This window comes from Trypanosoma brucei, chromosome 3, assembly GCF_000210295.1.
Source record: "Trypanosoma brucei gambiense DAL972 chromosome 3, complete sequence".
Classification (NCBI taxonomy): domain Eukaryota; phylum Euglenozoa; class Kinetoplastea; order Trypanosomatida; family Trypanosomatidae; genus Trypanosoma; species Trypanosoma brucei.
Window position 1 is genome coordinate 168,951 of NC_026736.1, and position 16,157 is coordinate 185,107.

Here is a 16,157-nt window from a genome sequence, read left to right on the forward strand (position 1 = left end):
ACCTCCTTTACTTTTCCCACAGATGCTCGTTCTTTTTATTTGTGCCATTATAATTGCATCTGCTGAGTTCCCGGCTCATTGCTCTTTCATGTTCCTTCTTTTCCTTTAGTGGCACACCACGCACTTGATTTGCTATCGGATACGCATGCTTATTTTGTTTTGCTACTTCCCCCTCCCATCCCACTCCGAGAAGCGCGTGTTCATTTTTTTTTTTGAGACTTACTTCACTATTTGCCTTTTCGCAGGGACTATTTCTTTGTTATTCCCTTCTTAATTTAATCATTAACTTCTTGCTTCTTTTTCTTTTTTTTTCCTTTCATGTGTTCCTTGCGTTTCCTTTTTGTAGTTTTGTATGCTTTTTTGAAGGGTCAGGAAGAAGGGGGAAAATGGATCGATCACCTTCGCAACGGACAACGACGGACCGACCGGATCGTATTTCCTCTTCAAGCGATTCATCAGCTTTTGGCAGTGATGTTGATGAAATAATAAATAGATTTTCCGACCATAGTAGAGAATATATGGGCGATGCCTTCACAAAATATGCAACTGGATCAAATAGTTGCATTTCCCCAAGGACGGCAGGAGGGGACTCAAATTATGGAAGTCCCCCTCCGAACAGTAAAGCACCCGCCATGCCTTCGTATCGTACAGAAACTGCGGTGATACCTCCAAAGACGCCAAGGGTCAAGGGGGCATGTCATGACAATGATGTAAAGGAGGTTGAACCACCGACAGCAACCCAACAACTTCAGAAAGTGCGTCAAATGTTTCGTCGTCTCGATTCTCATAACGATGGTATGGAGGAGGCCCTTATTGGTTTGCGCTCACGTATAGATACATTTCGGTCACTTTTGGCAACGTGCCTTAACGGGACTGTGAAGGAGCTGCGCGGTGAGTTGCGCATTCTTCGGGAGTCAACGCAGTTCCTTGTGCAAGATTTTTCCGGGGATTTGGAACAGTGCAGGAGGATTATAATGAGGCGCCTTCAAGGGGAGGCAAATAGACGTGGGTATGATCCTCCACCTACGAGATCGTTCAAAAAGGATTATTCCATGGAAGGCGGCTTATCAAAGTGCGAGTCGTCATGGGAACTGCAGCAGCAGTGCGGCGCTGGGAGAGGCGAGCAATCCGTTTTTCCCGGATGGAGGGAGTTAGAGGTTCGAGAAGACTTGTTGGAGGCTCAGCAGCGATGCACTGCTCTGGAGAAGAAGTTGAAGCAGCAGCGTGAGGCTCATGAAAATCATTTGAGTGCCATGAAGGATATGTATGAGTCGAAGGAGTACACATTAAAACGGCGAGTGGAACTACTGGAACGACTTGTAGAACGTGATAGCGAAAAGCTTCGTTATATTCTCAGCGATGATAGTAAAGATGGCCATGGGAAATGGGGGAAGAGGGGCCATTTTAAGGAGGAACAGGACAACTATTATAGCAGTGGGGATGATGACTGTGATGAAGTTCGGGAGTCCAGCAGGTTGCACACAAGAAGTAAACAATCGCTCAAAGCTCCAGCTCAAAAGTTGTTGAAAAAACGCCGTGGTGGATTAGTAAAGGAACACGAGTCGCACCAAAGTCAGCACCCTCGTCAGGGGCCATCGGATTCGTGGACACCGATGCTTTACGATGACGTGGAGCGCCGAGTTCGTGCGCAGCTTTTGTATGGCCGACAAAACTCACCCAATCGCCCCAAAGGAGGGGGAAGCGGCCGTGACGTCGGAGGTCCTCAAAAGGGTGGGGAATGCAGAAACCGTTTGGAGGAGCGCAGGCTGGAAAATGTGGCGCGGCGTCTTCTCAATGCGGTGGGTGAAGCAAAGGCAAAACAGAAGTGGCCTCAAGCTGGTGATGAGGCGGACCACCGGCGTGTGGGCCCATGGCGCACTTCAAACGATGTGTCAACGGTGGCGCGTGGTTTGTGGGCTGAAAATGTACTGCAAAAGAGGGCGGCGCGTCAACTTTGAGGGGCGACAAAAATGGATGCGGTTTGCGGGTGAAGTTAACCATTGTGGGATGTAACGGATTTGATACATCCATAGAGGGATCGTAAATGTGCATTTTCGTAGGTGAGCGCAAAGGAATGCGTGTTTTGTGAATTTGAGGTGACTAGTCTAATATTTATCGTCATGCTTCGTGTGCACTGAGCCGGTACAGTGCACACTTCAAAGGAACTAGATTTAATGATCAACTATTAGAATAAGAGTTGCAGTTGGTGCACAAAAAAAAAAAAAAGAGTTCCCTACTCAATGGGAAACAGGTATTAAGTACTCATAAATGAACTAGGGGGATCAGTGCGTCCACTGGCCAGTGCTGCAATACACATGTATATATATATAGAGAGAGAGAAAAAACACTTTTCTTTGGGTTGGGTAACGTATACGTGCATTACTCTCTTTTTTTTTTTTATTGCCTCATTTCTATACTTATCACTTTTGGTCTATTATATTTATTTTGCGTCTCTGTCGTTAATTTCACATGTGTTGACCTGCAAAGCCCTAGAGATGGGTATGAGTGTCTTCTCGGGCCTCATGGCGACGTCCCACTATGCTACCCAATCGCTTCTCACTCCTTTTTGTTGCCTCCTCCTTTTTTTTCATATTGTTTACATATACGTGCAAAAAAAAAAAAGAGAAAAAAAGCGAGCATTAACACGGACAGTGTGGTGATAGTGGGTGTAATCATAAACTGGCGTGTGTTTGTTCACACCAGCATCTGTACATCAGCAACTGAGTGGAGCTTTTTTGTAACACCGGATGCGGCGCACATGTTGCGCCACCACCAGTGCAGTGCTACGGTCGTTAGTTTACCTCCGTCCTCATGGACGCGCAAAACCAACCACATCAGGAAGTGGAAGGGAAGAAAGACAATTTAGCACCACGACAGCGAGATGCGAGTCCAAAGGGTGGCACCCCGCGAAGTTAGGAATGGATGGATTCACCGACGTCGCTTACAACACCGCAGCTGACACTTTTCTTGAGCGAGTTGAGAGCGCTCTGGAGACAATTGGCGACACGGACACGTTGGAGGATGTGAACCTCGCCGGTGGAGTGCTTGTGATCGAAACGACATCGAGGGGGACATTTGTACTTAATAAACAGGCACCCAATGTTCAGTTATGGCTTTCTTCGCCGCTATCGGGCCCGCATCATTACGACATGACAACATCTGCCACCGGCAGTGTGGAATGGCGCGCAGATGCTGACGGGCATTCATTGGAAGAGAGACTTGAAAAGGAACTCAGTGAAGTGGTGGGAACTGAAGTGAGTTTGAGTTCAGGGGCTGGAGAAACCGAATAGTGTTGAACCGTTTGCGTGTGCATACGCGTGTATTGGGGCGTATGGCTGACCTGAGCGTCGGGAGCAACCCAACGTAACGTGTGGACGCGTGGGTTCGTTTTAATTATGGATGTCGTTCCTTCACGTACCGGGGCGAATGTGTGACAAGGGGAAAGGGAGAAAAAGTGATGTTGAACATTACATTTTGAGTGTTCGTTGATATGAGAGCGGATAGCGTGGCGTGGCGTGAATGGGTGGATGAACTGAACGTCCATGTGTGAACAGTCGCCTCGGGAGAATGACGAGGAAAATTGTTGTTGAATTCAAGACATAGTCCTGCGACAGCTTTGGTATCTGTTGAGTGTGTGTGAAGGTGGTTTCAATTCATTTGCGTGAGCATGTATCGCGTCCTTGTTGTAGTTAATGTGTGATTGTTTGTTTAATGGGAACGACAAGAAGAGGAAAAGGTGTCGTGACAATTAACTCCCATGCACCGCATGGTTGCAGCGGGGCGCCATTGTTTCCTTTCATGATTCTAACAAACCAACTTGAGCATCTTTTCTCACATTTCGCTTAATTGGTACCGAAGGGAAATAAAAAGTATATATACTTGTGATTAATATCGCCATTGATACTTAGGAAAGAAAAAAAAAAGGAAGGACGTACTGAGCACAGTAGTAGCAAGTAGGAGGAAAACAAAGGAATACGGGGAGGAAAGGATAGAGTAAAGACGGAAATACAATAAAATCCAGTACAACAACTCTTTCGTGACTGCAAGAATATGTTGGTCGAGGAACAGACTGGTAGTGTGGTGGATACAGTCGATAGGACTAACCCACCAGCGGAGGAACCAACCCCGCAGGAGGCTGTGCAGGAACAACGCAGTGCAAACGCACTTCAATCCGACGGAGATGAGCCTGAAGCGGAAGCGGAGGCGCCTGTACAGCACCAACGAAGCGATTCCGACGAAATTCAAAACAGAAACGGGGTGGAGAGTGAGGAGGCGGAGGCAAGAGGACATGATGACTCCGCTGCCGTTACATTGTATCAAAAGATTATTGAGGGTGGCGAGTGGTCAGAGCTTCTTTCCGTCTCCTACGATGCTGTCCAGAAAACGCTCCATAGGGAGGCGGTGGAAGCAACAAATCTGCCGGATACTTGCATCCGCGTATCCAGCTTGCGCGCAGACGGCAATAAACTTTTTGTGCAGTTAGTGCTGTCGCTGGAAGAGAACGCCACACCGGATGAGGTGCAGAGTATTCTGGATGACCACCCTTTTGACGAGACAAGGGCTCTCAGAGCGCGTCATGGGAACGGACCAGGTGAAGAAGACGAGGTTGCGGCTGCAGCCCGTGACGAGTGCGATGTTGGAGATATAAATGGAAATACATCAAAGAAAGAAAAGAAATCTGCAAAGAAGAAGGTTAAGAAGTTACCGAAGGCCGTGGCTTCTCTAGTCACGGATGAGGCTTCGGAACAGGCAGCAGCTGCGCCCCAGAACAGGAGGAGGACGAACTACAAGGAGGCACCAACACCTTATTATAAGGCAATCTCAGGAGCTGCCGCAAGAGCTGCGAAAGACTCGAGGTCGACGTCGAAGACTCGGAGGACGCGAGGTGCCGCCGATGTAAATGAAAACCCCACTTCAAGTGCCACGCCTCGAAACATGACGGTTCCGCCTCTGTCGCGGTCTGCCATCGCACACTCCGTTAGTGCAACACGCGCCCTGAGCCTCGGGGACCGAATTTCCGCGGGTCGCGGGCCTCGTACTCCCCGGACGGGTCGCGCGCCGTCCATCCACACTCCTCGAGTCGGTACTAATAACCTGATCCACCGATCTACAGTACAACGCCGGTGCTTTGGATCAGCAGTGGTGCCCACCATTCCAACTGGGCCAATTGCTGCGCGACCCAGTACTGCGTCAGGAACCGCCGTGCCATTGGCGGCCGGGAGAGCCGAAAGCAAAGAGGCCCCAATGCGCGCGATGCGTAGGCGTAACCGCCGCAGTGTTCCTCCTCAGCACGTTGTGTTCGTTGAAATGTCATATCGCAAGCGCACTGAGTTGCAAGCAATGAATGCGGCGGCTGTCGTTACTGATGAAGAGATTAACGAGGAGAGCATTGTTCCGGCTGACGCAGCGGGGCGAATGGCAAGTGGGTCAACTTCTCCTGCGCGGAGACCGTTCAATAAAGGGGGTTCGGTTGAGTCCGCTGCGACGCGGCCGTCTGGAGGGGGAGCTGCTCTCACGCAAGATGCCGTTGATGCTGGAGGAAGTGCCGCTGACTCAAACGCCAGGCGTCTAACAGGACGAAATGTGACCGATACTAAAGGGGAACTCCCGACAGAAGTAAAGGAGGATGCTGAACCTGACAACCGACGGCGAGTGGGGGATGAAGCTTCTGCGCCCGTGGAAAGGGATTCCGAGCAGGAGCCCGAGCCCAGAGCCGACAGCGCCGTCGCACCGCCAACTGTTGACGGGTCCAATAGGGCCTCTCCGCACGCGAGTGTGAACCGTAGCGAAACAGTGGAAGAAAAGGAAGAAATGAGGGAGGAACAAGCTTCAGAGAAGGAATCGACTGCTTAAAATGGTTCTGTGAAAATTGCCTGAGCGACTTCGCGGGTGTTGCCGGTGCCCGTGACGAAAAGAGGGGCATCAGGAGTCGAAGTCGACGATAGCATTGACATACTGGAGATCCGAAGCGAATGTGAGTTATGATACGAAAAGGGAATTAAAAGGCTCACAAAGGGGGAAAAAATATTTATATATCTATATCTATACATATATATATATATATATTCCCTTTTTTAAAAAAAATGAAATGTGTGAATAGTTTGTGTGAATAAAATAGGAGGAAATGAACTTGGTTTGTAAGCCAAGGAAAAGTAATAAGTCGAAGTGCGTATATGTCTGTGTGCGCATTTGCGAAGGCAATGACATCCGATGATTGGTTGGAGTGTGAGGAATAAATTAGCAAGTCTTTACCACTTCCCAGAAGGGAATTCTTGCGGCGTCGAATCGAGTGGCATGTTAGCAACAAACTTTTCGAACCACGTGTGGTGGTTTGCAACCGAATTTTCCTTGCTACTCAATGTTCTACAGAGTGTTGGCCATTTCGCTTTTGGTTGTTTTCGCCTTCACTTACCCACTGCACACACAGATAAAATGGGATATAAAGACGGAATATCTAAGCTAAACCCAACAGTAATAAACGGGCGAAAGCGGGGAATGAAAGATATCTATTCGTTCCCTCTAGAAACAAAAAAAAATGAAAATGAAAGTGAAAAACAGCTGCTGCGCCATCGGGTCACTCGCAATCCCATCTGCTGACATGAGAGTATACTTGGCACGTGCCTGAGTGGGGCCTTTTTTACCACGGATTGTTTATTTGTTTTCTTTTTCCTTTTCCTTTTACTTCACCACTCCACTCTATTCTGCTTTGCTCCCTTTCCCCTTTTTGATTAGTTTTCGTCATTTTTGATGTTTGTTTCTTTTATTTGTTCGGACATACAGTTTGAGAGGGAGAAGTAACGGCGGAGGAAGGAGATGAGAGGAAAAGGACGCCACACAGTTAAGCACATTATTGTTGAGAGCTTTTGTTGGTTTGTCAATATAAGTGCTCAACATAACACGAGAGAGGAGAGGGGAAAGGAACAGCAGCAACAACAACAAATGATAATAATAAAACAAAACCGAAAAGAAAGGAGGGAAAAGGAAAAGAAACTTACGAAGCAATTACAATGTATATATGTGAATGTAGAAGTGTAGTTTCGGATGCTGAAGGTATTTGGTTGCTTCTCTGGTGTGTTGGGCATCATGTAATTAGGTAATCATTGCTCTATGCTTCTTGGTGTGCAAATGTGTGTGCCCACTGAGGGTGTTTCTGCGCTGTGTACGTTTATCTTTGTGTTTGCATGATGGGTTTTGTGTGTAGTGTAGCGGCAAAACATTAACCAAACTCGGTATTCACCATCGGAATGCAAAGCAAGACAAAACAAAACAAAACAAACAAGAAAAGAAAAAGAAAAGCAATATGACCCTCCTTCTCTATTTTTATAATCATTATGATCATTTTTTTTTATCTTTTTTCTTTCTTTTATGTGTTGTTGGTCGTTTTCGTCAAAACTTCATCCGCGATGTGCAGGACGATCAACGGAGTGTAAAAGATGGGTGGACGGAAGGAGATGAAAGGGGCCCATACAAGCGCACGCATAAGTGGTTGTGTTGGCAAGCTAAAAATTCCATATGAAACCGTGTGAGCATGCGCAATCTGTGCGGCTATTATGTCTCCATCGTTATTTCCTTTTTTTTTTCTTCCTTCTCCCCTTGACTGTTTGATTGATTGGTTTATTCACTCATTCACTCATCCATTCTCTTTGTTTGGTCACCTTCCGTTGTCGGTTCTCAGTTTGAAAGTGTACATGAAAGGCAAAACTTGGAGACTTTCACTTCGTACATCAGTTGATGACGTGCCCGCCCCGATGGGTTTCCTCCCAAGTCCGTCAAGTATTTTCCTTTTAATTGGGGCGGGGATTTGACACGTGTGTGCTGCGCCATGCGCTCTCTCACGTTCGTATCTCTGTTTTCTTTTGCTTCACAATTTTTCTTTGTCACTTCCACACAAACACAACCACACCCACGCACGCACGCTGTGGCCTCTTTCTCTTCCTTCTTTTCGTTTTTTTTTTTGCCTTTTGTCTCTGTATCGCCTGGGCTGTCCTTTATTTCGTTTGAAGCGTAGTAAGAGAAGTAAGTGGTGGGCGCTAAGGCACAAGCAAAAAGAGGGTGTAAGGGCGCATATAAATAAACATACATATATATATTAGAAGGGGGAATAAATATCACAAATACATCGCTGATGTTTTCGGGTTCTGAAGGCAGCGTTCGAACGGATGACACCAACGTTGAACCTCCGCCAATACCGAAAACTCGCGGCCCGTTACTTTTTGAAGGTGTGAGGTTGGCGGGCGGCCCCCCGCGCAGAACACCCAAAAGATCGTGCTCTCGTTACTTTTCTGTAACCAGGAAAACGACTTCTGCGGGGACAGATGAGTGTGAACATGCGCCACCAGGGTTTTCATTAGTTAATACACCAAGCACACAAGATGTTTCCCCCTCAGCGAAAATGGAACTGCCGTGCAGTGCTGCTGCCCATTATGATGATGACGATGATGATGATGATATTATACCATCGACTGCCCCACTTCCGACACCGCACCCGGTGATGCACAGAGTTTTAGCAACAGGACAACCCAATGGAGTGTCGCGGTTGTTGCCATTTGATGAATATGTTGTTGAGGAAGTGACACCGAGAAAATGTAGCAGCATTTCAGCAGATACAAGTGGTGCCGCGCCCTCCACCCCGCAAGGCACTGAACTAAGAGAAGTTACACAGGTGGAAGAACAATCACCGCTTCCCGCGGTTCCAGAGATGTGTGAGTCGCCAACACGATTTACGCTTGGTCCACGACTACCGGTAAATGGGGAAAAGGTCCGTATGGATTTTTATTTTCTCCAACAGGAAGTTGATGCGTGGGCAAAACCTATCGAAACGACAGCCGACGTCGAGTGGCACAAACAGCACCTACAAGAAACGAGGGTCGCAATGCGTTCCCTGCTGCATGAGTTGGAAGTACTTATAGCGAGAGAAGCCGCAGAACATGAGCGGTTGTGCATTGCGAGGGGGTTCAGTGCAATGGAATCCACCAGTGATGGCAAATGCACTTATGCGGGTGAAACCGATGTTGTGAGTAAAACTAGAGGCAAGGAATGGAAACAAGAGGAATTAGAAGCGCTGGAGGCGTGGCGGGTGGAAAAGGGGGCACTTTTGGCACAAAAGTCAAAATTGCTTCGCGAGCACCAGGAGTTGCAATACCGTTTGCGCTCTCATTTAAGTGGTAGCGCTACTGGAAGAGTGACACCATCACCAAATACTAGCGTTAGCAGAAGTAACAAAAGTAGGGGAGATGAGGGAAATATCGGTGGGATGTCGACTCCACTCGATAACGGCGTGGCGCAATTACGGCTTGAAATCAGTGAGATGAATGCCAAGTTAAAGAAACTTGAAGATGCATACAAAGTTCTTCATGACAACCAACAATGGCGTCAGGGAGAGTTTGATGATGAATATGGCGCGTTATGTCGTGCGCTCGCCACAGCAACGGCTGGAGAAATAAACAACCGCACGGCTTTGCAAGATACCATTAGGGAGGCGGAAGGTGTGCGGGCAAATTGTCTCAGGCAAGGTGATGCATCGCTTGTATCTCTAATGGAGCGTGGTTTGAGCGAAGCTAAAGCAGCTCTTAAATGCCACGACACCGAGCAATACGAAACTAAGTGAAGTTTCACATACAAATTCGGTAGACGTTCTTGCGGGGAAACGGTGTGTTTCCTTCAAAAGAGACGAAAAGGGGGGAAAATAATAAAGAACAACAACAACGACAACAAAACAAAACAAAACAAAAAAAGAAGGTGGTGTCATGACAGGCCGGATCCTCTCCTTCTAACACCCGACTAGTTGCCCGCAAGACGTGTTTCTCAAGCAGGAGGAGATTCGGAGGGGAAAGCCTCTTGGTGTTATATGTACCTTAGTTTCCCTTCCATTCCTTTCTTGTTATTTTATTGTAATTTTTTTTCTTCTTCTGTGCACCGAGGAGCTTACTTTTTCCTTTTTTTTTTCCTCCCCCCCCCTCTCTCTTTATATATATATATATATATATAAGGGAAAAGTTGATGCTTTTCTGCCTGTGAAGATTCGGTGCTCGTCTACTTGGGTAGTGTTTTGCCGCTCCGCCGTTGTTTTGTGTTTTTGTTTTTGTTCTTTTTCTTTTTTCGAATTTCATTTACATTCATACCATTAGTTGGTCCTGTCAAATACTTTCATTATACTAAATCTTTTATCGGTGCCTTTCTGTCTAATGACTGGAATTTTTTACAAAAAAAACTTTCTTTTCCCTATATTTGTGTAATCAGAGTGCGCGTGTACCATACGAGCAGTGGCTAATTAAAGGGGAAAACAAACGATATATAATTATATAACCGAAAAAAAAAAATAATCATAATAAATAAATAAACAAAAAATATGCCGGCAAAAAAGAAAGGAGGGCGTGGAAAGACGCTTAATATTGTGGACTTCAATGTTGACTACATCCCGGAGGACAATTTAGACTGGGCAGTTGTGGTGCCTCAGGAAAAAACGCAGGAGCAGGTGTTGGAAGAGAAACTTGCCAAGAGGGATTACAGTCGTACAGCCAACAATGTTCTAGTTGAAAGCGGTGGTTTCCGCGAGGCCCCATCGGAGCAAGTCACACGGCGAAGGGGAATAGAAGACCTGGAGCCACCATATGTAGCGCATTTTGGAAACCTCCGCAACGGAACAACCGAGGAGGAGTTTCTGCGTAACTTTCACGAAGATGTTGTTGTGACATCACGGCTTATTAATCAGGATGGTAAAAGTTTCGCATTTGTAGAGTTTAAAACGCCTCAGGCCCTTCTTATTGCCCTCGCGATGGACCAATCACTTGTTAAAGGGCGTAAGTTATACGTAGATTTAGCCACGCCCAAGCAGGTGGAACGGTTACGCGGCCATAGTGGTGGACTTTCTCGCCAAAATGCGGGACAACCCCAACAAAACCCTGCACTTCAGAACGTTAACTTAACTCGTGATGCGTTTGGATCTACGCAACCGAATGAGAGGGAAAAGGATTTGGGCAGCCGTTCCGGGTTTGGAAGCCGAAACGACTTGCATGTACTATCCGACCTCTCCCGTGATACGCTAGGAACTGCTACACGACCTAATGAAGGTCTGCTCAGTCCTGTTGGTCCACCGGATTTTTCCAGTTGGCGCACGGAGGCCCCAACGGCCCAACCGGAGTTTCAACCGACGCTGCGGGAAAACCGCCGAAGTGAAACCGATTTGGACCGTCGCCGTGGACGTGGTGGCGGTGGTGGTGGTGGAGTTAAGGGACAAAGTTTTGGAAGTCTTGCGAATTGGCGCGATGAACCGATGGTGCAGGCACCTCCAATGGTGACAGCAGCTGCTGGTGAGGGAAATGCGCCACCTGAAGAAGGCGGTGCGGGTCGTAGGAATCGCGGGCCCCCGAGGTCTTCCGCAGCACCGGCGGAACCCTGCAAGTGGGAGGAACTGCGGAGATGAGGCGACTTTCCGTTGATGTTTTTCTTTTTTCTTTTTTTCTTTTTTTAACGGAGGAAACACGACCGCATGGAGAGGGAAGGGGCGGGTTTTTCACCCAAAAGTGGATGATGGGGTGCCAAAAGATGTTTAATGCTGAGGGATTATAAATGGAAGCAAACACACAACCTTCGACAAACCGGAGGTCACCTTCAAGAGTGGCTTGAGGGGTGGGCGATGGAAAAGCAGGATAAAAAAAAAGTGATGAGAGAGAGAGAAAAAGGAAAAATTTAAAAAAAGTTTATTAATGGAGGAATGAAGAAAGAAAGAAAGAAAGGAAAAAAAAATCAAAGAATGAAGAATGCCGTTTAACTCGTTCGATACGATCGCTGCGCACCCTCCGTCATAAATCATTTGTTCGCCCCCCCCCATGCCGCAACGAAGGGAAGTTAAGGAAAGTGTAATACCTTCATTGAAAAGAAGAGGGTTCCCGAAGCAACTGTCCAGCGTGAAAGGATCATTTTAAATGTGAATTATTTCCGCTAACAGTAAAGCGGAAGAATAATACGAAGCAACCATTCCAAAGAGGTTGCAAATGCACAGTGAACATCAAGAAATAAGTGAAAACAAAAAGGGGAGATAAAAGTAACGACCGTGGAAATATCACATCATAAACAGTGCGTTAGGGGGGGAAGGTGATTAGAGCGTTACTTGACGTGGGGAGGAGTAATATGCGGACTAAAAATAATATAGGAATTTGTGTTCGGAAGTGATTTAAGGTATAATGAACGCGTTATGACTATCTAAGGAAGGATATGCTTGCATTGCAACATGTTTTCACACAGAAGAAGCGATTGTAAGAGGAGGGGGACCACTCTTCAAGGGGCATTAGTTTCTTTGTTTTCAACAGAGAACTTTGCAAAATCATTTTTTTTGTTAACCTCTTTTCATTCTTGTCACTCTAATTTTCCTTTCCCTCTTTCTAAGGCCACATAACACCCCATCTATTTAGCTAACAGTAAAGCAAAAAAAAAAAATGTAGATATTGGAGGCCATGAGTTTCATATGCTGCAAGGAAATCGAGGCAGTAATGGCATTCCCAGGGAAAGCGAAGAAGGAAAATATTTCTCCCAGCTTGTGGACAGATCCCAGTCGCTACGATTTCCTGCCATGATGCGGTGTTGGCGCCACCACTGCTACCACAAATGAAACCACTGATGACTATAACGTTTCACTCTTGTCGTACGAAATGTCTTGACGAAACTTATACTTCGTTTGATTCTGAGTTATTTATTCCTTCCTTCACACCCTATCATTCGTCGCCCCTTATTTACTCTTTCTGTTGGAACAATGATGTGAATCTATCTGTGCAAATGACACCTCTAGTCTGAAACACAACATGACGCGAGCACAAATACAAGTTATCCCTGGCTGAGTAATCCAACTCCATTCTCTGCCCCTTCCCTAAGCAATTCATATTGAGTTCTCTACTGAGAGAATTCGCATATATATATTTTTTTTCTTTTTTTTCTTTACTTGTGTATTTGGGGGGGGGGGATTCGCGTTCGGTCCGCGCGACCATTTGGGATGATCTTAACACGGTATCGTATACTATTTTGCCATATTTTTTTTTTTTTTGAGATGAGGCTGAAACACTTGCCCCATCACTTGGAAACTGAAATAGCAATGGCGAACGACATGCGACGCGAATGCCCACTGTATTGTAGCGGCAATGCCTGGAGTGAGGAATGTAAGCAGTCACACGACCCCTACATCCCTCTCTCAGTTACAATTTAAGGAGGAGGTGGTGGTGGCCGGTATGTTATCACTGAGGGAATCACATTGGAAAGGAAATGCGCACATGCGTTCGTTCCTTTGTCACCTTCCCTTTTACCCTCCACTATCACCCTTTTCTTTTCCAACCCTTCCCTCATCGTCATTCCAAGCTTTCAGTGGCACAGTCATCGCTTCGTCTTTTCGGCGGTGCGAGCGCGTCCTGCCCTGTCCTGCGCCATATAATAATCTCCATCCTCAGATTCGCTTAAAACTTTATTATCTAGAGTAATGATCTTCCCCTACCGACGAATGAAATTCCAAGTGCATCCTTGAAACTTGTGGAGAAAAATTTGGGGAAAAGGTGACCCTTTTTAGGTGCCGTGGTGGAGTCTTTATTACCATCCACTGGTGCTGCGGCCAAATCACAGTTCCCAAAAACCTCCCTGCCGGTTCCGCCGGTGCGTCTGTGCTGAAAGAAAGAAAAGGGATATTGATCGACCGCCGGGAAGCTCCACCACCGTGCCCGTGCGGGCGCTTAACTTTTGCTCAAACGTATCTCCACCAGGTCCTTGAATTCATTCCCTGAGGTTCCTTCGCCTTACATGGGAATGCTTCATTACGTGTTAAGCGGGAACTACGGCGGAGAAAGGCCTCTCCACCTTACGAACCGGCTCTCTCTCCTTTCCAAAATTCGTGTGAAAATACAGCTTCTGTGAGGACTGCTGCTTATTTTTTAATTTTTTTTTTTTGTGGGGGGGTGGGGGAGGAGGGTCGTAGGGGGCGAGGTTTTTAGCGACATTTTTGTCTTCCCTACCCTCTGCGAGTAACGAACGCATTCAACATATTCAGTGTTTAAGCCTCCATTGACGGTGGTGTTTTTTTTTTCCCATGAAGGGCGACGGCTACACAGAGTAGCGCGGACGGAAGTGATGGCGAGAAAGGCAGAAGCTCTCCCTCCGCTTCCAAGTCGCGAACTCACTTAGCATACCCGAAATCCCAGCCTCTATTAGGGCGTTCACTCTTCTACATCGTTTTTTTCACCTCCTGGAGTCTCGCAGTCCCCTCTTCATGGGGCTGAGGCCCCACTACATGGCTATTTTCCAGCCATGACCAATAGAGCGGCGTCCCGCACCGTCTTGAAACTGAATCATCCGTCCAAACGCATTCATTTTCAGCCAGATTCCCGTCGTCAATAGCAACCGCAGTTCCACGCAACGGGAAGCACTTCCCGTCTTCCCGCACCTTGAGACTAGGGTGTCCCAACCGGAGTGCAGTCTCCGTGAAACTGGGTCATCACTGAAATGTCAATACCTGGAGCCTCGGAAAAGGAAAATGTGGTTGTCTAAACGACTTTCTTGTGTGTGGCATGTGGTGGGGACTGTTGGGCAGCATGCCTGCCCGCGTGCAAACCCCAAGTGAGTTCGACAATGCACTGGTGGGTGCCCAAGGGGTCCGAGGTCTTGTTGCTTGCGATGCGTCGCCGGAAAAACACAAAGCACGGCCGGCTTTTGGTGTGGTCGGGGGTAAGGTTACGTGTCCGTGCCGCCGGTCAGCACCTTTCACGTTGGCGAGGTCAGTTCGTAGCACTTTGGGTGGCGGCGGACTGTGTGTGGGGACGGGCGCTTTGCTCGTATTGGGGTGTGTCCCCCCTTGCGGTATGCTCCCCAATTTAAGCAGGCCTTCAAGCAATGCAATGCACTTCGCTCGCTATCTACGCGCTATCGCACCTATATGCCAGTGATCGATCGCTTTAAGGGCGACATCCGCCTCCCTTTCCGAGCGATGCCTAACCGTTAGCACGTCCCCTGTAATGATTACTACGGGTGAGTTGGGAACCTTACGACAAGTTTGTCTCGAGAGCTACTTGTTCCACAGCTACTTCGCGATCCGTCACCCTGGCGACGCGGGCGCAAGGGCAAATGGCGGAGACGCTGAAAGCGTTCACGGGTATTATGAGGTTGGCGCTTGTGCTACAGCCCGGCCCTGACGCGGCTCGCTATCGCTGCTTGATCTCCCTTCTCTGACAACGCCCTGCGGGGGGTTTCTGTCAATCCCGGGACTGGAGGTGGGGTTTATGTGGTTTCGGAGGGGTCATGGCGCTCTTCCGGCGTACCCTGGTGCCCCCTGGAGACCCTTCTGCGCCAACTGTCTTTGGGAACCTGTATTTGGCGTTCTATTCCTTCTTGTCCAAGTTGTGAATGTTGTCTGACCAGCGGCGTTGCGGTTTTCCGCCTGTTCCCCTCACAAGGCAGTGTGTGTTGGGGTCCCGCCTGGAGGTCAACGGTTTCATGCAGCACAGCGTGCAGGGTCAGTAGTGTTATGGCCGGCTCTCTCCCTTGCCGGTGCCTGCTACCTTTCGTTGCCTTACTGAATATCTGTGGGAGCCGTGAGGCAGCGGTTTCCCGCGCGTCGCCGCGAAGTGTAGACCCTCTGTTGTGTTTTACATTATTGCTGCGCTCTGCGCCGTGCCCACTTCGTCGTTCGACTACTACCGTAAGCCGGTGTGTTCGTGGTGGGTGGTTTGTTGATCACTATACCGGTCTGCACATATTTGCTGCCAATGCTTCTGTATTGGAGCACCCTCTTTGATAGTTGGGAGTTTATGCACCTGTGCTATGCGTTGCGCAGGAAACTCTCGTCGCTTGTATGCTTGCATGGGGAACGCAGCGGAGGGGAACGTGGTTGATGAATTTGCCTTAACTGGACGCTTAGGGATATGGTGTTGCGGGAGATTACTTGGTTCCGTCCACTGGCGTTGCGTAAAAACTTGGTATAACACTCGTCGCTTCAGGCGTTTGGCCGCTTCCTCGACTCGCCAGGTTTACACCTGACGCAACTTGGGCAGGAGGTCCTATTTCGGCAATTACGGCGGATTGATGCCGGTTGAGTGACGGCGCACCTTTTAAGCGTACTGAACGGTAATTCGGCGTCTCCTCGTGTACCACTGTGTGTAGGAGACGTTGATGTGTTTGAACTTACGATA

At 47.9% G+C, this 16,157-nt stretch overlaps 9 protein-coding genes across 9 annotated transcripts; 8 read left to right on the forward strand and 1 right to left on the reverse strand.

Annotated features, from left to right (window-relative positions):
• Positions 1-386: 386 nt before the first annotated feature.
• On the forward strand, positions 387-1,958 carry TbgDal_III670 (hypothetical protein, conserved; the record flags this gene model as incomplete). The annotated part of the gene is made up of 1 exon (XM_011773719.1): positions 387-1,958. One exon carries the CDS (start codon positions 387-389, stop codon positions 1,956-1,958), a length of 1,572 nt encoding a protein of 523 aa, XP_011772021.1.
• Positions 1,959-2,315: 357 nt separating this feature from the next.
• On the forward strand, positions 2,316-2,660 carry TbgDal_III680 (hypothetical protein, unlikely; the record flags this gene model as incomplete). The annotated part of the gene is made up of 1 exon (XM_011773720.1): positions 2,316-2,660. One exon carries the CDS (start codon positions 2,316-2,318, stop codon positions 2,658-2,660), a length of 345 nt encoding a protein of 114 aa, XP_011772022.1.
• An 87-nt stretch (positions 2,661-2,747) lies between these two features.
• Positions 2,748-3,290, forward strand: TbgDal_III690 (frataxin-like, mitochondrial precursor, putative; the record flags this gene model as incomplete). Its single annotated transcript, XM_011773721.1, has 1 exon — positions 2,748-3,290. The coding sequence occupies one exon, from the start codon at positions 2,748-2,750 to the stop codon at positions 3,288-3,290; it is 543 nt and encodes a 180-aa protein (XP_011772023.1).
• A 760-nt stretch (positions 3,291-4,050) lies between these two features.
• TbgDal_III700 (hypothetical protein, conserved) lies at positions 4,051-5,853 on the forward strand (the record flags this gene model as incomplete). Its single annotated transcript, XM_011773722.1, has 1 exon — positions 4,051-5,853. One exon carries the CDS (start codon positions 4,051-4,053, stop codon positions 5,851-5,853), a length of 1,803 nt encoding a protein of 600 aa, XP_011772024.1.
• A 1,818-nt stretch (positions 5,854-7,671) lies between these two features.
• On the reverse strand, positions 7,672-8,082 carry TbgDal_III710 (hypothetical protein, unlikely; the record flags this gene model as incomplete). The annotated part of the gene is made up of 1 exon (XM_011773723.1): positions 7,672-8,082. The coding sequence occupies one exon, from the start codon at positions 8,080-8,082 to the stop codon at positions 7,672-7,674; it is 411 nt and encodes a 136-aa protein (XP_011772025.1).
• A 43-nt stretch (positions 8,083-8,125) lies between these two features.
• Positions 8,126-9,607, forward strand: TbgDal_III720 (hypothetical protein, conserved; the record flags this gene model as incomplete). The annotated part of the gene is made up of 1 exon (XM_011773724.1): positions 8,126-9,607. The coding sequence occupies one exon, from the start codon at positions 8,126-8,128 to the stop codon at positions 9,605-9,607; it is 1,482 nt and encodes a 493-aa protein (XP_011772026.1).
• A 741-nt stretch (positions 9,608-10,348) lies between these two features.
• TbgDal_III730 (hypothetical protein, conserved) lies at positions 10,349-11,422 on the forward strand (the record flags this gene model as incomplete). The annotated part of the gene is made up of 1 exon (XM_011773725.1): positions 10,349-11,422. The coding sequence occupies one exon, from the start codon at positions 10,349-10,351 to the stop codon at positions 11,420-11,422; it is 1,074 nt and encodes a 357-aa protein (XP_011772027.1).
• Positions 11,423-13,130: 1,708 nt separating this feature from the next.
• Positions 13,131-13,463, forward strand: TbgDal_III740 (hypothetical protein, unlikely; the record flags this gene model as incomplete). The annotated part of the gene is made up of 1 exon (XM_011773726.1): positions 13,131-13,463. The coding sequence occupies one exon, from the start codon at positions 13,131-13,133 to the stop codon at positions 13,461-13,463; it is 333 nt and encodes a 110-aa protein (XP_011772028.1).
• A 1,077-nt stretch (positions 13,464-14,540) lies between these two features.
• Positions 14,541-14,915, forward strand: TbgDal_III750 (hypothetical protein, unlikely; the record flags this gene model as incomplete). The annotated part of the gene is made up of 1 exon (XM_011773727.1): positions 14,541-14,915. One exon carries the CDS (start codon positions 14,541-14,543, stop codon positions 14,913-14,915), a length of 375 nt encoding a protein of 124 aa, XP_011772029.1.
• Between the last annotated feature and the right edge of the window lie 1,242 nt (positions 14,916-16,157).